The 25,418-nt window shown below is 44.1% G+C and overlaps 1 protein-coding gene across 1 annotated transcript in view; it reads left to right on the top strand.

Annotated features, from left to right (window-relative positions):
• Nucleotides 1-24,907, top strand: part of plekha2 (pleckstrin homology domain containing A2) — a 39,572-nt gene extending 14,665 nt beyond the window's left edge. Inside the window, exons 5-12 of the mRNA NM_001130261.1 lie at nucleotides 211-308; nucleotides 4,834-4,989; nucleotides 12,834-12,986; nucleotides 13,478-13,546; nucleotides 15,175-15,245; nucleotides 21,587-21,650; nucleotides 23,098-23,175; nucleotides 24,020-24,907. Of these exons, the coding sequence (NP_001123733.1) occupies nucleotides 211-308; nucleotides 4,834-4,989; nucleotides 12,834-12,986; nucleotides 13,478-13,546; nucleotides 15,175-15,245; nucleotides 21,587-21,650; nucleotides 23,098-23,175; nucleotides 24,020-24,316 (986 nt within the window). The 3' untranslated portion in view covers nucleotides 24,317-24,907. The remainder of the gene's footprint in view (nucleotides 1-210; nucleotides 309-4,833; nucleotides 4,990-12,833; nucleotides 12,987-13,477; nucleotides 13,547-15,174; nucleotides 15,246-21,586; nucleotides 21,651-23,097; nucleotides 23,176-24,019) is intronic.
• Nucleotides 24,908-25,418: the final 511 nt, after the last annotated feature.

Below are 25,418 nucleotides of genomic sequence, written 5' to 3'. Positions count from 1 at the left end.
GGCGGATCTTACGATGTTTCGTACGACCGATGGTCGTACGAAACATCGTCAGATCGCCACGTGTATGGCCAGCTTAAGAAAGTCCTCTTCTATATATCGGCCTTTGCCAGTTACATGTAAAACAAATCCAGAGATTCCTGTCTTTGAGATATGTTTATAAACCCTGATAAGAATACTTATCTTAATTAATTAAAATTCTGTTTTTATCAGTTATAAAGGCGCTGTCCCAACGATATTTCCTACAAGCCAGTGACCAAAATGACCTACTGGGATGGGTTGAGGCCTTAAATTCAGCAAGCAAAATTACTGTAAGTACCTGCATCAAAATCTATGTACAGAGGGGCACTCAGGGCACTGGCACACGGGGAGATTAGTCGCCCGCGACAAATCTCCCTTGTTGCGGGCGACTAATCTCCGTGATATGACATCCCACCTGCGAAAATGTAAATGGCCGGTGGGATGGCATACGCGGCGCGGCGATTTGCGGAAATTTCGAGAGGCAATTTCGGCGATTGCGTCGCCGCGTATGCCATCCCACCGGCCATTTACATTTTCATAATAGCCTCTGGGAAGGGACTGTGGCTGTGGGAGAGCAGATCTAAGGGCTGTGACAGACGGGGAGATTAGTCGCCGCGCGACAAATCTCCCTTGTCGCGGGCGACTAATCTCCCTAGAATGTAAATCAGCAGTGGGATGGCACACGCTGCGCCGCAATTTCCCAAAATCGCAGAAATTTACTCCCAAGGCAACCTCTGCGATTTTAGGAAATCCAGGTGCTGCATATGCCATCCCACCGGCGATTTACATTCTAACTGGTGGGATGGCATTTCGTGGAGATTAGTCGCCCGCGACAAGGGAGATTTGTTGCGCGGCGAATAATCTCCCCGTCTGTCACGGCCCTTAGAGGGAGAGATGTGTATTGTAAATGGAGATAGTAGCTTCTGTGAAGGGACTATGTCTGTGAGATCAGTGCTATCCACCCTAGGATCATTTAGTTGCTGTTTTGACTACCACCACCAAATCTAACCTTCAGTAAGGGCAGTGACAGACGGGGAGACTAGTCGCCCCGCAACAAATCTTCTTTGCCGCGGGCGACTTGCTTTGCCTTGAGAGGAAACTTCAGGTGACTTTAGGAAATCGTAGCGACGCATACGCCATCCCACCGCCGATTTACATTCTTGCCTATGGCATTGTGGGGAGATTAGTCGCCCGCGGCAACGAAGATTTGTCGCGGGGTGACTAATCTCCCCATTTGCCACTGCCCTAACAGGTGGCTAGTCTGTAAGATTTATGATGACAGAGAAACCATTATTCATATTATAGTACAGAGGAGGATTAACGGTGCTCAAGTTGGGCAGGCCATGTTGTATGAGAAACAGTATCATAATGAAAGATCGGTATGAGGAAGTTATGGTATGAAGTTGTAAGCAAAAGTCTTCATGGTGCCTGCACATTACCTGAACCTCTGAGAAAGTTCCCTCCAGTTTGTAACATTCTCACCTCAGGTGACTTCCCAGTCCAAGACATTTCTCAAAGATGTGTCTGTGTGTGGGAATTGGGTCTAGAGGTTTTTCCAACACCCCACGCAAATGAAACAAAACTAAATAACCCCAGGAAAGCAGAAATGGACGATACTTGGGTTCTTTGCTGGGAAATCAAGGTTGTATGATGGAAAAAATGTAATAAAGAAAAGAGTTAATTAGCCCATAATGACTGGATATTTCCAGTACAAGATCAGAGGCGATTTGAAGGCAGGGTTGGGTGTTTGAGGCCTACTGGTGCTGCCACCTCAGGGCCCCCACGTGCCCCTACCCACTGCCCTCAAGCATGATTTGGGGAAGGAGGTTCGGAGCAGAACACCAATGCTTCCTGGCAGGGATCTGTTCTGGGTTGGTGGGGCCCACTATGGTTTTTCCCCAGTGTTCCGCCAGCCCAGTCCAACACTGTTAGTAGGTACTCTTATGGGGTAGAGCTGTGCTGAAATCTCCAAAGCCCCCCACTAGACTAAGTCCTCCCAACAATATATTTCCATGGGCGGGCCTGTTTAATAGGAAATATCGTAGGGCATTGATTTATTTCTTGCTCTGTAATAAGACTATGTAGGATAATATGCAGAAATGACAAACAATCCATGTTTACTAAGTTGCCTTTCCGTTATGGAAACAAGTCACGCTTGACTTCCCGTTACTTCCTGTCACAACCCCCCCATATGTTCTGCTCTTATAAACTTCTTCAAACCACTCGCCAGCTGCATCAAATTTTTATTTTTCACTAACGAACTGCTCTGGTGATTAGTGACAAAACAACAATTACCAAACACATCGGGCTTCTCATCTCTCTTGCTTGACTTGCACTGATAACTTCAGCTATTATTTGTAAGCGGCTAATGAGACGCTATCCTTATACATTGTATAGTGAATAATGTACCCCCTATTGTAATATATAATAATACATATAACAGAGGAGTTGCAGGACCTTGTAGAGTATGCAGAGTTACACAGAGTGTTTATGGCTCATGTGAATAAGGTGTATGGCCACCTTTAGTCTACATCATAGTCTAATCCTCATCATGAGTAATGGGCAGAGCTGGGCCAAGTAGTGTTGGCGTATAGGTATGGGACCCCTTATCCAGAAACCTGTTATGCAAAAAGTTCCAAATTACGGAAAGGCCATCTCCCATAGACTCCATTATAAGCAAATAATTTCAATTGTATAAAATGATTTCCTTTTTCTCTATAATTATAAAACAGTACCTGTACTTGATCCCAACTAAGATATAATTACCCCTTATTGGAGCAGAACAGCCCTATTGGGTTTATTTAATGGTTAAATGATTCCCTTTTCTCTGTAATAATAAAACAGTACCTGTACTTGATCCCAACTAAGATATAATTACCCCTTATTGGGGGCAGAACAGCCCTATTGGGTTTATTTAATGGTTAAATGATTCCCTTTTCTCTGTAATAATAAAACAGTACCTGTACTTGATCCCAACTAAGATATAATTACCCCTTATTGGGGGCAGAACAGTCCTATTGGGTTTATTTAATGGTTAAATGATTCCCTTTTCTCTGTAATAATAAAACAGTACCTGTACTTGATCCCAACTAAGATATAATTACCCCTTATTGGGGCAGAACAGCCCTATTGGGTTTATTTCATGGTTAAATGATTCCCTTTTCTCTGTAATAATAAAACAGTACCTGTACTTGATCCCAAATAAGATATAATTAATCCTTATTGGAAGCAAAATAATCGTATTGAATATTTAAATGATTTTTAGCAGACTTAGGTAATAGAGATCCAAATTACGGAAAGATCCCTTATCCGGAAAACCCCAGGTCCTGAGCATTCTGGTCCCATAATTGTACAAGGCAATACTACCTGGCTCAGAATCCTGCCTGCACGTCATTACCCTCTAACCCCCCCTCTGTCCACGTGCTTGTTCACTCATTCTCCCCCCACTCAATCCACATGCCACCCCAGTTCCCTACCACTTTTTGTTCACTCCAGTCCCCACCACACTGTACACACCAACCAATCAGTGACATAACTATACAGGAAGCAGACCCTATGGTCAGGGTCCCGCTCTATAACGGTAAAGAAATTCCCCCAGCCGCTCACCTACCTGTGGGCAGGGAGTGGGGGAGGCATACCTGAGGAGTGGCTATACTTGCCCACTGGTTATGCCACTGCAATGGCCAAGGCACATACCACTTCTTCCCACCCTAGTCCTGGTAATGGGACATCAACTGATGACATCACTGCGCACTCTTTATAAGGATATATCTTGCAGGTTAAACTTTTGTGTATATATTTCTGCTCCACACAGAGGTTCCTGTTTAGTAGAATAAGAAACAATCTGCCTATAAGCACAGCTATTCAGCACACCTATTGAGAAGGAAAAGGTTCCGTGCCAGAATGGGGACTTTGATCCTCACAAAAAAAAAATAATTAAATGGATCCTTGTGCGTGGGTGGCAGACAGACTGCAGGGCATTAGGTCCTGTGTGCCTTACATTATCATAATGCTAATTATATTGTGTGAAACGGGATCTAATCCAGGGTTGTGCAACTACTGTCTGAAATTCTGAAAGGGAAAATTAGTCATTTGAGATTAGCAAATCTTGGTTTAAAAGGAGCTGATAAAGCCAATTCGGCTGTTTTACAATTTGCTTCCAGCAAACACCGCTCTGTGAAATGCGGCCGCATCTAATATAACATGCCCCTCTTTACTAAGTCAGCTCCATACAAGATAAAAAGGAATGTGGGTGATACTTGAGAAAAAAGCCAGAGTTTTATCACTTTACATTGCCCCCTAGGTGCCATGAGAACTGCTACAAACTACCTACAAAGGCCACAGCTGGAGCATAATAGGGGCACAATGGCTGCTGGAGAGTGGGTTCAAATAGGAATAGAAGCTAAGTTTTAATATATGTGTGAAATAGGTCCACTTCCCTACAGGACCCTGCAAAGATCTTTTTCTGGATCCCATAACTGCTCCAGCTGCTGGTGAATTATAACTGCTTCACCAAACAAAATGGCAGCCAAAACGTTGCTTGAATGTAGACAACCATAGCCACAACAAGGAGTCAGAACAAATCAGTAGTAGTTATGGGACCTGGGCAAATGTTGTGCTTTTTATTACATTTATTTTATTTTGGCAGTGGGAACAACTGAAATTTGTGATTATTCATTCTTTGAAAAATAGCTTATTGTATTATTATTGCATATGCTATACTGCTTATTGCACCATTATTTCACAATAGATTGCTACACTGATAACTGGTGGCTACGTGGGCTGATTATTTCCCATCTTTCTGCTTATCTATAGGTTCCCAGACCTACTCCTGCTACGGCGCCTGAAGTAGGATCAGCTGCCTCTGGATCTGCTGCCTCCGGATCCGCTGCCTCTGGGGAGAGAAGGTCTCAGATAGCCTATAGGACAGAGATTATTGGGGGTGTTGTTGTGCAAACGGCTATTAACCAGGTACTGTTATGGCTCATTTTGTATTGTTACACAAGGGGAGATATTAAAATCACTGTCTGCTAGGCTTCCCACCCCCACTGACTAAAATCACCAACCCTTTACACCAGCCATGTTTCACTGGTACAGGTATAGGACCTGTTATCGGGACCTGGGGTTTTCCAGATAAAGGATCTTTCTGTAATTTGGATCTTCATAACTTAAGTCTACTAAAAATAATTTAAATATTGAATAACCGCAATAGGCTTGTATTGCCTCCAATAAGGATTAATTATATCTTAGTTGGGATCAAGTACAGGTACTGTTTTATTATTACAGAGAAAAGGGAATCATTTAACCATTAAATAAACCCAATAGGACTGTTCTGCCCCCAATAAGGGGTAATTATATCTTAGTTGGGATCAAGTACAGGTACTGTTTTATTATTACAGAGAAAAAGGAATCATTTAACCATTAAATAAACCCAATAGGGCTGTTCTGCCCCCAATAAGGGGTAATTATATCTTAGTTGGGATCAAGTACAGGTACTGTTTTATTATTACAGAGAAAAGGGAATCATTTAACCATTAAATAAACCCAATAGCGCTGTTCTGCCCCCAATAAGGGGTAATTATATCTTAGTTGGGATCAAGTACAGGTACTGTTTTATTATTACAGAGAAAAGGGAATCATTTAACCATTAAATAAACCCAATAGGGCTGTTCTGCCCCCAATAAGGGGTAATTATATCTTAGTTGGGATCAAGTACAGGTACTGTTTTATTATTACAGAGAAAAGGGAATCATTTAACCATTAAATAAACCCAATAGCGCTGTTCTGCCCCCAATAAGGGGTAATTATATCTTAGTTGGGATCAAGTACAGGTACTGTTTTATTATTACAGAGAAAAGGGAATCATTTAACCATTAAATAAACCCAATAGGATTGTTCTGCCCCCAATAAAGGGTAATTATATCTTAGTTGGGATCAAGTACAGGTACTGTTTTATTATTACAGAGAAAAGGGAATCATTTAACCATTAAATAAACCCAATAGGACTGTTCTGCCTCCAATAAGGGGTAATTATACCTTAGTTGGGATCAAGTACAGGTACTGTTTTATTATTACAGAGAAAAGGGAATCATATTTAAAAATTAGAATTATTTGCTTATAATGGAGTCTATGGGAGATGGCCTTTCCGTAATTCGAAGCTTTCTGGATAACGGGTTTCTGGGTAAGGAATCCCATACCTGTACTACAATTGGAAAAAAGGACACCTGGCCAAACATGGTGTCACTGTACTGTGGAGGAATATACCATAGCCCTTAATTTCTAATGTTTCTCTAATAAATAGACAGGCATGGTGTTCCACATTATGGAATGACCCATCCAGGTCCCAAGAATTTTAGATACTGATCCCATAATGATCCCTTAAGGGTAATCAGATGGTTATGTGTTCCTTTGATCTCTTACAATGCAGCAGTTTTTATGTGCTTTATGGCTGACGTTCAAGCTATCTTGATTCTTTCAGGTGATTTCAGATGTTTTGAAACTGTGGCATTGTGGGAGTGAGTCTCTGGTTGCTTAGCAACATGTTTTGGCACCAGAACTCCTCTATAGTGTTTAAATAGATGTGATGGGAGAGAGTTTGTTTGTTGTTTGTTTATCACTCCAGATGAAGATTTCTGTGTGAGCCCGAAACATCGAGTAATTAACCTTTCCCTTTTTGCGTATACATTTTGTTTTACAGTTCTTTAAATCTGAGGAGTTCTGTCCTTGTTCCAGTTTAAAAATAGAGAATTCTGACCAAAGTACCCCATGATCTCATTTAAAACCCATTGTTTACACCATTCCAGGATTCTGAGCCCTTAGCAGAATTACACTGTAATTGGCAAAGTGATTATGATAAAACATTTAGGGGAAGATTTATCAACGTTCGAGTTTGATTTTTTTTTTTGAGCTAAAAAAACTTGATTTCCAATTATGTTTCAAAAACTTGAATGTCTGGTATTTATTAAGTGCAAAAAACACAACTCGATTGTATAAATTCACTAAAAGCTTGTAAGTTCCTATAGAAGTCAGTGGGAGTTGTCGTAGGCAAAGTCAAGCTTTATTTGTAAACTCGAACTTCAGGTTTGTAAACTCAAAACATTCAAGGTATTCAAGGTTTTTATTCAAACAAGTTTTCCTTATTGATAAATAAGTGAGCATTCGATATGCAATGTTATTCAATTTAGAAAAACAAACTTTAATTCACAAACTTGAAAATTGCTAAATAAGCATTAATAAGGCATTCATAAGCGTTAATAAGTGCTAATAAGGCAAATGAAACAACTCCAACCCTTAAGAATGTTGTTGTAAATGGTACTTTTAATAAATTCACCACTTGAAGCATGAAAAAAGGGCCAAATTGGTAGCGCAACTGTCCTTCAGATGTTAACTTCTGCCGATAAAGTGAAAGAAACTGCACTTGCACCACGTTTTTGGCAGTTAATGGCTGTGTAGCCTGCGTGAGAAACCCACATAAGAAGGACGTCAATAGATTTAGCCCCTGCTGTCTGGCATGTTGGTAGGCATGCCCGTGTATAATGTTCAGGTGGCCATACACGGGCCGACCTTAGACTGATTCGGCGGCTTATCGGACCGTATATGGGCGCTAACGACGGGCCTGCCCGACCGATATCTGGCCTGAGATCGGCCAAATATCGATTGGGCAGGTTAAAAAATTTAGTTGGATTGGGGACCACATTGGCTCGTTGAAGCGGTCCCCGATCCGACTTTGCCTATACCCGTCGTTCTAATTCTGAATTTGCCCAAAGGTGGCCCTGAAGGTGTAAGGCCACCTTTTGGCACACAAGCTACATGTCTAAAGGCCTGACTCGTGCCTACATGGCTACATTCTAACTTCTGTGGAGAAAATACAGACACAGGTCTTATTCCCCCAGGCCACCAGACATGGAGACTGGAGGGCAGATTTTCTAACAATGACCTTTTTACTTTTACTTGAATTGGACAAAAAAAAAATTACTTTCTCCACAATTTACTATGAGACACTCATTATAAGAAATTTACCCAGACATGGGGAGACGACTTACTCAATTTCGAAACTAAGTTTTTCTGAAACTCAATTCATTTTTCAACATTGCGTTTTTGTCTCAAATGCTACCAAAAGAACTTGATTGCCAAGACAATCACCATCCCACCGGCTAGAATGTAAATCGCTGGTGAGATGGCATATGCAACTTCAGCAAATTACAGCATCATGTGTGCCATCCCACCCGCGATTTACATTCTAGCCGGTGGGATGGCGTTTCGGGGAGATTAGTTGCCCGCGACAAGGGAGATTTGCCGAGCGGCGACTAATCTCCCTGTCTGTCACAGCCCTTAGGGCTCTGGCACACGAGGGAGTTTAGTCGCCCGCGACAAATCTGGAGAGGTAACTTCGGCGATCGCGCTGCCACATATGCCATCCCACCGGCGATTTACATTTTCGCCAGTGGGATGTCATATTGGGGAGATTAGTCGCCCGCAACAAGGGAGATTTGTCGTGGGCGACTAATCGCCCCGTGTACCAGAGCCCTTAGGGTTAAGACACACATAGCTACTAGTAGCAGCTACTTGTAGTGGCTACTGAACTAGACAATGCTGATCATACTGATAATTTTCTCTACGTGTGTTTTAGCAGAGGCAATTCTCAATTCACTATTGTCTATGGCAGGGGATTTCCTGGCATTTAGTAGCTTTGAAAAATAACTGCTACTAGTAGCTCTGTGTGTCTTCACCCTAAAGCAATTTTATCCTCGAGTGTTCCAAAGGTTTCAAAAATAATGTGATTGTGAAAGTGAAAACCCCAGAGGGTAATAAAAAAAATAATTAATTAGAGAAAAAAACACACATTAAAAAATGAACCTCAATATGATGTTTCATGAATGTGAAAAGTAATTCCCACTTTGGGCCTTTTTTAAGTGAATTTGAATGGGGAAAAAACAATTCCACTTTTAGTAAATCTCCCCATTGTTCTGTTTATGTTGTAGCATCTGTATATGTATATAGGCAGTGTCAGTAAGACTTGCACGTGACTGGCCTCCCTTCCTGGCACATGATGTGACTGCGCTACTGTACAGGGAGGGACCATGAGTGTTCCTTGTTCCGTGCTTATGGCTAAGTGCATCTAGCACAAAATCTTGGTTTTTAAAGGAAACGTGTATTCTCTTATTAAGTAAAGATTATACATGTTCTTTTAATGACTAGTACTTGCATAGAGAATCATCACATATGTGGTTTGATCACCCATCCTGAGAGTGAGCATGTCATTTAGCTTTTGGTATTTTATATAACCTAATTGGTTTGGTTGCTATGGGTTACTGCACCTGGGCAAACTTAGGGGCACATTTACTTACCCACGAACGGGCCGAATGGGTCCGATAGGAGTTTTTTTTCGTAATGATCGGTATTTGGCGATTTTTCGGAAAATTGTTGCGCCTTTTTCTTTGCCATTCCGAATGTTGCGCAAAATTTTGCGATTTTTTTTCGTAGCGTTACTACTTGCGCGAAAAGTCGCGACTTTTCCGTAGCCTTCGCACCGAGTACGAAAGATTTGGATTCATTCAAGCTTCAGTATGGTGACTTTTCTTGGGCCAGGTTGGAGCTGCAGAGTGCCATTGAGCCCTATGGGAGACTTTCCTTGGGCCGGGTTGGAGCTGCAGAGTGCCATTGAGCCCTATGGGAGACTTTCCTTGGGCCGGGTTGGAGCTGCAGAGTGCCATTGAGCCCTATGGGAGACTTTCCTTGGGCCGGGTTGGAGCTGCAGAGTGCCATTGAGCCCTATGGGAGACTTTCCTTGGGCCGGGTTGGAGCTGCAGAGTGCCATTGAGCCCTATGGGAGACTTTCCTTGGGCCAGGTTGGAGCTGCAGAGTGCCATTGAGCCCTATGGGAGACTTTCCTTGGGCCAGGTTGGAGCTGCAGAGTGCCATTGAGCCCTATGGGAGACTTTTCTTGGGCCAGGTTGGAGCTGCAGAGTGCCATTGAGCCCTATGGGAGACTTTCCTTGGGCTGGGTTGGAGCTGCAGAGTGCCATTGAGCCCTATGGGAGACTTTTCTTGGGCCAGGTTGGAGCTGCAGAGTGCCATTGAGCCCTATGGGAGACTTTCCTTGGGCCGGGTTGGAGCTGCAGAGTGCCATTCAGCCCTATGGGAGACTTTCCTTGGGCCGGGTTGGAGCTGCAGAGTGCCATTGAGCCCTAAGGGAGACTTTCCTTGGGCCGGGTTGGAGCTGCAGAGTGCCATTGAGCCCTAAGGGAGACTTTCCTTGGGCCGGGTTGGAGCTGCAGAGTGCCATTGAGCCCTATGGGAGACTTTCCTTGGGCCGGGTTGGAGCTGCAGAGTGCCATTGAGCCCTATGGGAGACTTTCCTTGGGCCGGGTTGGAGCTGCAGAGTGCCATTGAGCCCTATGGGAGACTTTCCTTGGGCCAGGTTGGAGCTGCAGAGTGCCATTGAGCCCTATGGGAGACTTTCCTTGGGCCGGGTTGGAGCTGCAGAGTGCCATTGAGCTCTATGGGAGACTTTCCTTGGGCCAGGTTGGAGCTGCAGAGTGCCATTGAGCCCTATGGGAGACTTTCCTTGGGCCGGGTTGGAGCTGCAGAGTGCCATTGAGCCCTATGGGAGACTTTCCTTGGGCCGGGTTGGAGCTGCAGAGTGCCATTGAGCCCTATGGGAGACTTTCCTTGGGCCGGGTTGGAGCTGCAGAGTGCCATTGAGCCCTATGGGAGACTTTCCTTGGGCCGGGTTGGAGCTGCAGAGTGCCATTGAGCCCTATGGGAGACTTTCCTTGGGCCAGGTTGGAGCTGCAGAGTGCCATTGAGCCCTATGGGAGACTTTCCTTGGGCCGGGTTGGAGCTGCAGAGTGCCATTGAGCCCTATGGGAGGCTTTCCTTGGGCCGGGTTGGAGCTGCAGAGTGCCATTGAGCCCTATGGGAGACTTTCCTTGGGCCGGGTTGGAACTGCAGAGTGCCATTGAGCCCTATGGGAGACTTTCCTTGGGCCGGGTTGGAGCTGCAGAGTGCCATTGAGCCCTATGGGAGACTTTCCTTGGGCCAGGTTGGAGCTGCAGAGTGCCATTGAGCCCTATGGGAGACTTTCCTTGGGCCGGGTTGGAGCTGCAGAGTGCCATTGAGCCCTATGGGAGACTTTCCTTGGGCCGGGTTGGAGCTGCAGAGTGCCATTGAGACCTATGGGAGACTTTTCCTGGGCCGGGTTGGAGCTGCAGAGTGCCATTGAGCCCTATGGGAGACTTTCCTTGGGCCGGGTTGGAGCTGCAGAGTGCCATTGAGCCCTATGGGAGACTTTCCTTGGGCCGGGTTGGAGCTGCAGAGTGCCATTGAGCCCTATGGGAGACTTTCCTTGGGCCGGGTTGGAGCTGCAGAGTGCCATTGAGCCCTATGGGAGACTTTCCTTGGGCCGGGTTGGAGCTGCAGAGTGCCATTGAGCCCTATGGGAGACTTTCCTTGGGCCGGGTTGGAGCTGCAGAGTGCCATTGAGCCCTATGGGAGACTTTCCTTGGGCCGGGTTGGAGCTGCAGAGTGCCATTGAGCCCTATGGGAGACTTTCCTTGGGCCAGGTTGGAGCTGCAGAGTGCCATTGAGCCCTATGGGAGACTTTCCTTGGGCCAGGTTGGAGCTGCAGAGTGCCATTGAGCCCTATGGGAGGCTTTCCTTGGGCCAGGTTGGAGCTGCAGAGTGCCATTGAGCTCTATGGGAGACTTTCCTTGGGCCAGGTTGGAGCTGCAGAGTGCCATTGAGCCCTATGGGAGACTTTCCTTGGGCCGGGTTGGAGCTGCAGAGTGCCATTGAGCCCTATGGGAGACTTTCCTTGGGCCAGGTTGGAGCTGCAGAGTGCCATTGAGCCCTATGGGAGACTTTCCTTGGGCCGGGTTGGAGCTGCAGAGTGCCATTGAGCCCTATGGGAGACTTTCCTTGGGCCGGGTTTGGAGCTGCAGAGTGCCATTGAGCCCTATGGGAGACTTTCCTTGGGCCGGGTTGGAGCTGCAGAGTGCCATTGATTCCTATGGGAGACTTTCCTTGGGCCGGGTTGGAGCTGCAGAGTGCCATTGAGCCCTATGGGAGACTTTCCTTGGGCCAGGTTGGAGCTGCAGAGTGCCATTGAGCCCTATGGGAGACTTTCCTTGGGCCAGGTTGGAGCTGCAGAGTGCCATTGAGCCCTATGGGAGACTTTCCTTGGGCCAGGTTGGAGCTGCAGAGTGCCATTGAGCCCTATGGGAGACTTTCCTTGGGCCGGGTTGGAGCTGCAGAGTGCCATTGAGCCCTATGGGAGACTTTCCTTGGGCCGGGTTGGAGCTGCAGAGTGCCATTGAGCCCTATGGGAGACTTTCCTTGGGCCAGGTTGGAGCTGCAGAGTGCCATTGAGCCCTATGGGAGACTTTCCTTGGGCCAGGTTGGAGCTGCAGAGTGCCATTGAGCCCTATGGGAGACTTTCCTTGGGCCGGGTTGGAGCTGCAGAGTGCCATTGAGCCCTATGGGAGACTTTCCTTGGGCCGGGTTGGAGCTGCAGGGTGCCATTGAGTCCTATGGGAGGCTTCCAAAATCATGCTAAGTCTGAAAGTTTTGCCCGCCGCTTACGAGCGCTCAATACGAAAAAGTCGCGACAAGATACGAGCGCATCGTAATGGCTACGAAAAACTCGCGTTTTTTTGCGCAAATCGTATTGGTAACAAAAAAGTTGCGACAATTTCTGAAAAGTCGTAAAGGCGCCGAAAAAATCGGAAAAAATACGAAAAAGTCACAAAATGTTCGTTTTCCAATCGGGGGCATGGCTACAAACTGCTCACAGTTGTCCTTTGCTTTTTCCTTAGAATGGAGGGGAGAGCCATGAGGTGACTCCTTCTGAACTCCCAAGTCATTCCGCCCTTCGGCGCACCCAAAGCCAATATCCGGTGTCATTGCACAAAAGCCAGCCCTCCCGTTCTTTTCTGAAGAGTGGCTACTGCGTCAAACAGGGAAACGTGGTAAGGGCACCCGGAGCAGAACGGCCATGTTCTTAGCAGATGTTTAAAGACATTATGGGGGCAAATTGTCACTGGCCACAAGTTTCTATGGAACAGGCCACAAGTACCTTTGTCAGTAGCATTAATGCACACTCAGCTTGCCAGGGAGCCCCTATGAGTGTGTATGGGAAAGGAAGACATTATTCTTTCTAGATACTGTATGCTCGATTTCTAATATTACAGGGAGCCCCACAGTATCATATTTTATAAAGAGTCCTATGTAAATTAAGTCCAAGCCTCCTTAGAAAATCATAAGAGGTTGCACATTTTTATGAACAGGAGAAGGGCATTTATATGTCATATCCCAGAATTCCTTGCGGATGTGCAACCTCCCAGCAAGCCGGGCATGGGTTCTTCCTATGGCTAGAATGCCAATTCTGCTCCCGCCCCTGGTAGAGTTTACAGGAAACATAATACCTCACTGTTTTCTTCTTTTTCTTATTCATTTACAGAGGAAAAACTGGAAAAGAAGATTCTTTGTTTTGGATGTATTCTCTATTAGCTACTTCAAATCTAGTTCGGTAATGTCTGGCTAATTATCCAACTCTATCTATATCTATCTATCTATCTATCTATCTATAATATCTATCTATCTATCTATCTATCATCTATCTATAATCTATATCTATCTATCTATCTATCTATATTTATCTATCTATCTATCTATAATCTCTATCTATCTATCTATCTATCTATCTATAATCTGTATCTATCTATCTATCTATCTATAATCTATATCTATCTATCTGCCTGTCTGTCGGTCTGTCTATCTATCTATCTATCTATCTATCTATCTATCTATCTATCTATCTGCCTGTCTGTCGGTCTGTCTATCTATCTATCTATCTATCTATCTATCTATCTATCTATCTATCTATCTATCTATCTATCTATCATCTATCTATAATCTATATCTATCTATCATTTATCTATCTATCTATCTATCTATCTGCATGTTAAGCAATGTTAATACAAAGTGTTGCTCACTATAGACCTATCCATATGCCTTTCATCTAACTTCTATTATTTCTCCCTATAACCCCACTACATCTACTCCTATTGCTTAGAGGGAACCTATCTCACTAAAAATTTTTTCAAAAAAAGACTATTATTTCCACCAACTGGAGTGTGGGCTCTCTTAGCCTGCACTGCTCTATATAACACCTTCATATAACTCCTTCAATTACTTCAAACCCTTCCTCTGACTTCTCGTATTCAGGGTTAATTTAAGGAGCCAAGGGGCCCAGGGCAAAGATCTTATTGGGGGGCCATGTGACTCACAAGCCACTGGTTGGGGAACACTGACCTAAGTAGATATGGGATACAGGTGCACTATTTTGGACCAACAGTCATGGTAGCGGATGAACCATAATTATTGAGCTCTTCCAGTGGATTAAAATTAAGGGGTTGCTTCGGTCAAACGTTATATTAGATGAAACGCCTGGGGTTGGGACCTGTGGAAATGCCTCATTTATTAAAATGACCCTGCCCTATTGCTCCATATAACCCCTTAAAACTTCCCTTATTTCTTCATAGATCCTTCCATATTGCTCGATATAACCCCTCCTTATATCTCCTATTGTTTTATATAACCCCACCATGTAACTCATGCTATTGCTCCATATAACCCCTCCCTATAATTCATATTATTGCTCTATATTACCTCTCCTCATAACATTTCATATTGCTTCATATAACTCCTCCCATTGAACCATATAAGACCTCCTTTATAAACTAATAAACCAAGGGACACTGAAACATTTTATGAATTAAGGTAAATGCTGTAATTTCCTAAAGATATTCCTGTGTTTAAAGAAGATAATACCCCCATACACAAAACTACATGGATTCAAGAGTTTCCTAATCAAGACTAGGGTGAAGTTAGGTCTTAAGTGGCCTTCTCAGTCCAGAGATCTCCTGGTTATTGAACCTATTTAAAAGGTTGTAGAACACAGATCATGGGGTAGGTCACATTTGCAAAGAGCCTTTTACCATACCAAACTGTTCTTCTTGATCCCACCAGAAACAGGCCATATGTGCATGGCTAAGGGCATCTCACATCCTGTTATTCAATACATTTTGGTGTTTCCTTGATTTGATCTACCCCTTGACCATTTTCACCCTTCCTAATTGTTCAGTTCTTCTGTAGGATCGAGAGCCTCTGCGACGTATACTACTACGGGAGATTCTGAAGACCCATGAGTGCCTGGTGAAGTCTGGGTAAGTTCAAAAATCAAAGTGTTGTATGTCATCTACTGAGGGTGAGTCCAACCTTTGCTTTATGCCTTAGGCATTTTATTATTATTATTTATATACGGTAGTATTGACCAATTGACATTTCACAGCACTTTACAGAGATTATACATCATTCAAACCAGCCCCTGCCCCAGTGGAGCAACAGTCTAGGTCCCTATCACATTTAGTCATATTATGGTCAAGTTTCTCAGGAGCCAATTAACCTACTGCATAGGAAATACTGTAATGATAGGACCATAGGACCCAAGCAGGAAATTACTAACCATTGCACCAATGGACACTTTGCTCTTGTGTACTTATGTTCCCAAACCTTGGAGTTGGGCCCCTAGGCACCTTCAGAGCAATGGCTTAGTGTGATTACCAATTTGGATCACGTTATTGTTTTCCATTTTAAAATGTAGTTCAGCATAAAACTTCCATTGCAGGTAGACAGTGGAATTCTTATTGTATTTGTGATAAATCTTTAACTTTTGTGAATTTTATTTAAACTGCAGCTCTGCATTTTGTCATTAAAATGATCTGGTTGCCCTAGCAACAAGGCAGCAGTTTGTTTGCTGACGTGGAAGATGAATAGTAACAGAAGGAAACTAAACAAAAGAAAGTAAAGGCCCATTGGTTTATTGGCAGCAGGTGGGTCACTGACCCCATCAATCATAAAGCCATGTAGACTTTAAAGGACATGTAAACCCTATGTTATCCTACCATGTATATAACATAGGCACATATACCCCCCACTCAAACCACACCATTTGTACTGCATATATAGCCTCCAAAATAACTAGCAGCTTTCACCCAGTGGCCATTTTCCCCTCACACATCTTCAGTGTCATTTACAATCTGCAAACAGCACATGTGCCCTGTAAAGCAATCAAGCATGCGGGCTTACACAGGCAGAACTTACTTTGATAAAAAGTCCTGTTTGGTTTGTGCCTTGTAACAGTTAACTGAGCTCAGGAGGTTAGGAGAAAAAGTTTCTCCAGCAGAGTCTACACCTAGAGCAGTAGAGTATGGGGACCAGCAATGCCATCTCTTCATTGGCTGCTAGACTGGGGTGTGTGTTTGAGAAGAACTGAGCATGCTCAGTAGCCAACAGCCAAAGTCAATTCCTAAGGGAGGTGCCAAGTGGGTTAGAGAAGGAGAAGGAATCCCAAGTGGTTAAGGGGATGCTGCAGCCTTACTATTAACCTTTGAACAACAGGAGTGGCCAATATTTAAAGATATCTAAGAGGCTGCTCACAGAAACGCTGCACTGAATCCTCAAAAGAAACACAGATTTCTTGTCTCCTTTTTTCCTGTGCCAGAGTCTGTGCAGCTCTCTCCTCTCTCCCCTATCCTGCTCCCCCCTCCCATAAGAATGCTAAGAACTCACCCCCCCCCATAGGAATGTGGATCTGAGCCAATCAGCAGGAAGCTTCCTCATAGTCTTACTAATTGAGCATGTACAGGGGTCTTGGTGCAGGAGCAAGGCATTATGGGAATTTTGTTTACAAAGCTTAGCGTTCATTTTTCCTATGAGGCTTCTGATCATCTGAACGGGAGAAATATGGGGAGACTTAAGGGCACTATTGAGAGAACTGAAGGTATGCCTGCAGCTTGGGATTAACTCTTTATTAGCCTTTCCTTCTCCTTTAAAAAAGAGAGAAAATAATTGGTCAAATTGTAAAAAAATGAAAAAACAATGAAAAAGTTCATCTATAACAAAAACGTCATCATCTTGGCAACAAATGTCTATTCCCTGAGGAGGCATAGGGCGATTTGGAACTATGGCCCCCATCCGCAATTTAACTCTTGTGCAGCACTCTACTTGAGTTGCTAGGCACGTGGCCCCTATGAGGGTTCTAGAGGCTAGTGGTACCATCTGTAAGTGGCACATACAGGTGAGGAAGCAGAAATCAGACATCCTGTGGGCTGCGGTTGGGAGCTGATGTCAGTTCTCTGCGGGGAGGAAACTGCTTTCACAAGCGCTAACCCCACTGTATATTACAGTCTATCTCAAACCACCATCTCTTCCAGCTCTCTGCTAATAAATGCCTCGTACAAACCCTAAGCTCAGCTGCTGAGAACATTTCCTAAACTGAAACGGATTAATTAACCAACAGGTTAATTAGTAGGAATTGCCATGGCAACTGCTTTTATAGGGGTGAGGTCAGTTCTCACTTAGAAAAAAAAACAAAAAACAATTAAAATTCTGTTCTAAATGCCTTTTATTACAAAGCTGATTGTTGCAGGGAACCACAGATTAGAGCATTGCTACATGGGGCAGGGTTGTGATATTATCCTGGTGAAACTGCCTGTCTATAAACACATGCTCTGTGCGGCTGATTAGTAATCGGGTTGCGTCACTCATGGCTGCTTGAAAACCAGGGCAGTCTGCAGATTACTAATTCAGTCATAAAGGGTATTGTCTTTTATAGAAATGCAGGGGGATGATTGGCCAACCTCAATTATGTCTACTGTCTTTGCTTCACAAATAACTTTTTCCAACCACTGATGTTTTGCGGCTGATGAGAATTACTGAGACTGACGTGAACAGGCTGATACTGGCGCTGACCAAGTCGGCAGCTTATTATCTGTATATTGGGCCAAGTTCATCTTCTTCTCAACTGCCAACTGATGGCTGACAGATGTTGACTGGAAAGGACAGAAATTGTTGTTGGACAAGGAATTGTGGATGTGACATGCCCTCCTGGACCATGCCATCTTGTCAGGTCTGCAAAGACCCCATTGTGATCTGATGGTTTCAGGGTCAGACTGGGGTGTGCGTGGCCCATCGGGACAGCCACCCATGGGCCCCATTGCCTGACCACCATGAAATCCTCCACCCCAGGGCGCATAGTTCATACTTACCTAGGCGCAATCAGGGGAGGAAGGTCAATTGCTAATGCTTCCCAGCGGGGATCGGTACTGGGGTGGCAGGGCCCACTTGGTTCTTTCCTGGTGTCCCACCAGCCCAGTCCGACCCTGGATGGTTTGGTAAAATTGGCAAAATCAGGAAAGATCCACTTTTTGGCAATCTGTTTGTGTATAAGGGGGTAAAGGGTAATTTGCAGTTTGGCCAGCAGATGGCAGCAACCCCTATGGTTGGCTATAGTGTGGAATCCCCTGGAAAGTTTCCAGTGGGGGCAGCCCTAGGCCTTGTAACCTAAGGGTTTGGACACTGAGGAAGAACCACTTTGGCTGAAGTGTACAGTACAGATGTTTGTGCTTCAGTAGTTCAGGCCTGGAGGGGGCACATGTTCCATGGAGAGGCTAGCTAGGGGCAGGTTACTCCCCTCATAGTTCCCTTCAATGGTGAGACGCAGGGTTACCAGCAAGAGCAGCTGTACCTGAGAGCCCTGGGGCCCTGCAATTAGTTCAGGCTGTGTCCTCAAATGGCTATATAAGGAGCAGGCTTTATTCAAAGGGCAACTATACCTTCAAAAGATCAAATCCGTTGATGGGAATAGCTGGCTGTTTCTGTAATATCCCTTCAGCCAGGCAATTCTCAATGAATAGTTAACCAGAAGACATTTTGTGTCTCTACCCACACATTGGTTTAGGTTTGTGTAGGGCTGTTAAGTGCTGTTATGTGTATAGCCTGAGACTAGCTTCTCAATTATTATTATTTTTATTATATTTTTTGGGTAAAACGTAACAGAAACTATTATCTTATCCCCATCTGGTGGTAAAATGTATGTACTACAGCCCGTGAGCAAATACCCCCTCCCACGTAAGCGAGTGCACTTTGTATGAGCCCCACGCAGGGTATTAATGCATCATTATCAGATTCCATGCTGAGGATTGTGTTGTACCTGTCATTACACCAGTGCTTCTGAAGTTTGGGGGGGGGGGGCATGAAGCAGTGACTTTGGAGTTGGGGGCTCAGCCTGATGGCCAGAAAGAGTGACATTTGAGAATTATTATTATTATTATTAACATTTATTTATAAAGCGCCAACATATTTCGCAGCGCTGTACAATAAGTGGGTTACAGACATTGGACATACAGAGTAACATATAAAGCAATGAATAACCAATACAAGAGGTGAAGAGAGCCCTGCCCAAAAGAGCTTACAATCTGCAAGAATATCTTCTAGATACCCCTGGAAGCTTAGAGAGAAGGTAAGAGTAAGTCAAACTAAGTGGACCTTTGAGTGCAAACTCATTATAGCAATCTAAGTGGCCCTCGCCAAAGACTCCAACTCCAAGTGGACATGAACCAATATCCCGCAGCCAATGGTGGCTTGGTCTGAACATGGGCTGCTGCCCTCAGGTGTAGAGACTTGCTGAAGAGAGGTGCCAGAACCCATCCTTTTAACCCTTGAAGCACCGTAGGGTTCCATAGAATCTGTTAACGCATTAGCGAAGGCTTTTACACTTCGACCAATTGTGGAACCTAAAGGGTTAAAGAATATTTGAATTGTAATGCAATTTTATAATAATCAATCCCTACTTGGATAGGTACCGGAAGTGCTTGCATGTAACATATTGCCTCCATTGCCGTGCCATTCACTTTGCGTTGGCGCCTTTGCTCAGTGCCATGCCCATTCTTCTCTATATTAGGAATTCACTCAGGTTTCAGTTTGGAACTTGGCCAAATGCCCATAGTTGTTGTAGAACTCAGATTTGGCCAAATCCAAGATTCTAGAACAAACTGAATTGGAACCCTCGATGTCACATGACTTTAAAGTGAAACATAAAAGAAGGTGACATGCTTTTTTTTTGAGTTAAACAAAAACATTTTTTTAATGAATTTTGCTCAGGTTAATTGCTGGTAAGCTGTTGATATTCAGCTGTTTGAGTTGCCACCATGTTGTGCCAGGCATACGTTCATACCCATAACAGGGGGCTGTGGCTTTAAGCACAGATAGGTTGCTGTTGGCTGGGCATCCCTCTCACTGCTGGCACCGGCCTGTATATAAATATTATACAGAGGTCATGTTGTACCAACCAAGCCTCCAGCTTCCCCACTCGTTAATTCAACCAATTCCAACATTTCACCACCAGTCACACTGCAGCTGCTAGGGCTAATTACCCAGACATTATAATTACTTCCCAACATAATGAGGTCACGTCTAGGAGCGATTATGGGCAACAGAACGACTGGCATTTATCTCTGGGAACGGCCAGTCCTGGAAACTGCACATACTGTACTGTATCATATACACTGACTGCTAATGGGCTCTGTATAATGATGCTGAGTATCTCTATACACTGATAATGACCGGGCTGCTCTGTATAATGATGCTGAGTATCTCTATACACTGATAATGACCAGGCTGCTCTGTATAATGATGCTGAGTATCTCTATACACTGATAATGACCAGGCTGCTCTGTATAATGATGCTGAGTATCTCTATACACTGATAATGACCAGGCTGCTCTGTATAATGATGCTGAGTATCTCTATACACTGATAATGACCGGGCTGCTCTGTATAATGATGCTGAGTATCTCTATACACTGATAATGACCAGGCTGCTCTGTATAATGATGCTGAGTATCTCTATACACTGATAATGACCAGGCTGCTCTGTATAATGATGCTGAGTATCTCTATACACTGATAATGACCAGGCTGCTCTGTATAATGATGCTGAGTATCTCTATACACTGATAATGACCAGGCTGCTCTGTATAATGATGCTGAGTATCTCTATACACTGATAATGACCGGGCTGCTCTGTATAATGATGCTGAGTATCTCTATACGCTGATAATGACCAGGCTGCTCTGTATAATGATGCTGAGTATCTCTATACACTGATAATGACCAGGCTGCTCTGTATAATGATGTTGAGTATCTCTATACACTGATAATGACCAGGCTGCTCTGTATAATGATGCTGAGTATCTCTATACGCTGATAATGACCAGGCTGCTCTGTATAATGATGCTGAGTATCTCTATACACTGATAATGACCAGGCTGCTCTGTATAATGATGCTGAGTATCTCTATACGCTGATAATGACCAGGCTGCTCTGTATAATGATGCTGAGTATCTCTATACACTGATAATGACCAGGCTGCTCTGTATAATGATGCTGAGTATCTCTATACACTGATAATGACCAGGCTGCTCTGTATAATGATGCTGAGTATCTCTATACGCTGATAATGACCAGGCTGCTCTGTATAATGATGCTGAGTATCTCTATACACTGATAATGACCAGGCTGCTCTGTATAATGATGCTGAGTATCTCTATACACTGATAATGCCAGGCTGCTCTGTATAATGATGTAAATGAAGAGTATATATTTGGCTCCATGTGGCACCATCCCATGGATATGTATATAATATATATATTATCTGTTCCTTTAGGGATTTGTTGCTGAGAGATAACTTGTTTGAAATCATTACTGCCCCAAGGACATTCTACATTCAGGTAATAAAGCTGCAATTCATTTGTAATAATTGGCTGTGTATTAGTAAATGATAATATAGTGATGTTATTTCTTCTTATTATTATTAAGCGTATTAACAATATTTTCCATGGTAAATTAACTTTAGGTATGATGTAGACATTGATATTCTAAGACAATTTACAGATGGTCTTTATTTGTTAAGGTTTTTTAGTTATTTAGCCTTTTGTTCAGCAACTTTCCAGTTTGGAATTTCAGCAGCTATCTGGTTGCTAGGGTCCTATTTACCCTTGTAACATGGCAGCTGTTTGACAGGGAAATGGGGATTTGAATAGGAGAGGGGCTGAATAGAAAGATTAGTAATTAAAAGTACAATAACAATAAAACTGGAGCCTCACAGAGCAATAGATTTCGGCCGCTGGGGTCGGTGACCCCTATTTAAAAGCTGGAAAGAGTCAGAAGAGGAAGACAAATAATTCAAAAACTATAAAAAAATAAATAATGAAAACCAATTGCTATGAATAGGCCATTCTGTGCTGTAGGTCAGGGGAGGGCTGGCCAATGAGCATTGGTGCTGGGATCTCTGATGTTCTATTCAGTTAGTGACGTGGCTCCTTCACATGTATGTTCATTAATGTATATCATATTCTTAGACATCATTGGTCGGGGAAAGTTTTTCAAGCCCAGCGCTATTTCCCCTCCCTTATATCACCAGGGGTACAAATCACTCCTCCGTCACCCCTTCCTCTACATTGGTATTTCCCAAATGTGTGCCCATGGTAGGCTTAAACCAGCTTAAAGTGATACTGACACGAAAAAACAACTTTTTAAAATATGAATCTACATAAAAAGTTGCCTATAGGTCGTGATGATCATTTTTTACATATAGGGCTGCTTTTGTAAGTAATTGTTACTTGAAATCCCAAAACCTGACTGTTTTGCCAGCCTGACTGTCCCTTCTCAGCCTGACAGTTACAGCTTCTAATGCTAACGGCCTCCTGCTGGACAAATATGGCAGCCCCCTCATAGAGGAACATGGGGGACAGATAGGGAATGTAAAAGCTTGGACAAATACTTTTATGGCAAAATTATAAATAGCATGCAAAGGCAATGTTATGACAATGTTATAAAAAAAGGTTTGATTTCTGGTGTCAGTATCACTTTAACTGCCAGTTAGGGTAGAATCTGGGGAGAATGCATAGTCTCTCATTGAACACTTGAGAGCACAGTTTAAAGGTGAGAGTTTGGGTGAAAACTCTTTTTGGTCACCATGGGTTGAATCAGAAGTTTAATCTGCCCATGTACGGTCACCTCAACAGGGGCTGGAACTGGGAAAAATCTAAAACCCACTGCTGTACACTCCCCGTGCCAGTAACATAATGTGCCCTCAGTCATTTCCCCTATCTCTATACCTGATGTGCAATGATATAACATTTAATGGATTGTACGCGTTTGCTTGTGTGCCCCCAGGCCGACAGCCCCCAGGAGATGCACAGCTGGATAAAGGCAATTAATGCAGCAGTACAGACATTGCGGATGCGTTACAGAGTAGGTATCATTAAAACCATACTTATTTTGTTCTAATTCTACTAACCCACAGTTAAACAACAGGAGATCAGTAAATGCTACCAGCTGATTGGTTGCTAAGGGTTTCTATCAGTGCCGGGCGAAGCCCTAGGCCAGTGGTCCCCAAACTTTTTTGCACCACGGACCGGTTTCAAGCAAGACAATTTTTCCAAGGACCAGGGGTGGTGCAAATAGTGCATAGTATATAATTCAATTATTACATATATAATGTAAATGTAATTATTACATTTTATATTATGCACTTTATTTTTATTATTGTTACATTATAAAATATGATACAGCTCATCATAATACAATATCAGTGGGAGACCTGAGCTTGTTTCCCTGCAACTAGATGTGCCCAGCTCCCGGCCCGGCACTGGTCCCCGGCCTGGTGGTTGGTTGCCCTAAGCAACCTGGTCAGCTTGTCCCGCAGGTTGCGTGCACACAGGGCGGTGGGGTTGCCTGGGCCACAGGTGGGGGGGCCGATACATGCGGGTCCTGCGGGTTCTGGCCGACCTTGGCACATCACTTGCGGTCGTGAGCAGGTTGGGGTTGAGCTCTTCCGCTCACTCTCCCCGACCGCAACCTAAGACAGCCGGCAGCATCTTCCGGCTTCTAAATTAATAGGCACGTGCCTGCCCACCATGTCCCCTTTTGCGATGTCATTGTGGGGTGGGGCAGGGGCAGGCGTGGGTCTATATATACAGGGCAGAAGCAGGGTTGGGTAGGGTTCAAGTTGGGCATTGGTGGAACTGAGTCCAATCTGGTCACCCACACGTAGAGCAAAATCAAACTGATTCAAGCATTATTTTTTCTCTTATAGGAGACTTGTTTCGGGAGGACCATGTCTCTGAACCGCTCTTGCATTCCCGGGCCCTCCTCTGAATCCTGCAGCGAGGATAAGCGCCCCCTAGGAAAGTCTTCTTCTGTGAAGTCATCATGGCAGCCCTGGACACCGGTCCCCAAGTGTGACACGGAGGCTCAGTTGGCCTTGGCGAGTACGGAGGAAAGTGGTGAGAGCGGAGGAAGAATGCGGCACTCCTCTGAGCCTCAGTGGTCAAGGGAGAAACAGTTACTCTACAGTCTGGACAATATGAGCCTCCGGACATCTGATGTGTGACCAGCCGCTCTCTCACGTACTAAACTGCATTTGGGGCAACCATTGCCCTGGGTTTTATCACATATGATGGAGAGCTGAAAGTACAAAGAGTCCAGAAAGCTTAGTTTTGTACCACTCATTGACCTCTTGCTTGTATGAGGAGTATCTAAAGGGAAAGAGGAAACAAAAGAATGCTGCATTGTGGGAAAAATATGGCAGATTGTACCAATGTTGCACTTTGCTCTTTGCTTGGTCTTCTATAATGATCTTCCGAGACTGCAACCCTTCAGCTCTTGGTAAAGTACTGGGAGCAAGGGGAGCGGGGCCAAAGGCCAGTCAGCCCTACTTTCTATAGGTAATGGGGCCCCACAAGGTTTTGCCCCAGGCCACACCACTAGTAAAGATGATCCTGTTGATTCCTATGAAACGTTAATGTGAAATAACAATCCAGAGACTGTTATAAGTAAGGACTGTGCTTCATGTAACTTGGCCTTTATTCCTGAAATAATGCAAATGTAAATACACTTTATGCTGTTTTAAGATTTGGGATATGGACTTCAAGTCTGTTTAATATAAATGAAGCAGATATTAAATGTCTGCTTTTATTAAAAAAATGAATTGTGGCTTTTTATTATTATTTTAATACAGTACCTGCCCCAGAATTAACATTACAGAATGTTGGTTATATGAATGCCCTTTAATTCTCCTACAGATCTGTGATAGTTAATGAGACTATGGTGGCAAACATTTATGGCATCTCTCGATATGGGTGAGAATACCAAGATCTTGGATCCTGCTATAGTAAAGCCCATTAAACACCCTAAAAGTATAGTGGCCCATAAAAGCAAATATGGACGGAGCTACAGTATGTGCAGTGCAGCCACAGTTATCAGTGTTGGACTGCCCCATCAGGGTACCAGCTAAATCCCCAAGGGGCTCAGGTGTCAGTGGGCCCTCCTGCACAGCCAGCCATGTATGCCCATACCATGCCTATCCATGTATGCAAAAAGGGGGGATGATTGTAACATGAATAAAGAAGGTGAGTGCAGAGAGAATGAAAAATAGTTTGGCCTGTGGTCCAAGGCTTACTGGTGGGTTCCTGGCACCCCTGCCAACACTGACT

The sequence above is a fragment of the Xenopus tropicalis genome, chromosome 3 (genome assembly GCF_000004195.4).
Source record: "Xenopus tropicalis strain Nigerian chromosome 3, UCB_Xtro_10.0, whole genome shotgun sequence".
Classification (NCBI taxonomy): domain Eukaryota; kingdom Metazoa; phylum Chordata; class Amphibia; order Anura; family Pipidae; genus Xenopus; species Xenopus tropicalis.
Note: the sequence above shows the minus strand (reverse complement) of the source record. Positions and strands in the feature narration are given on the sequence as shown.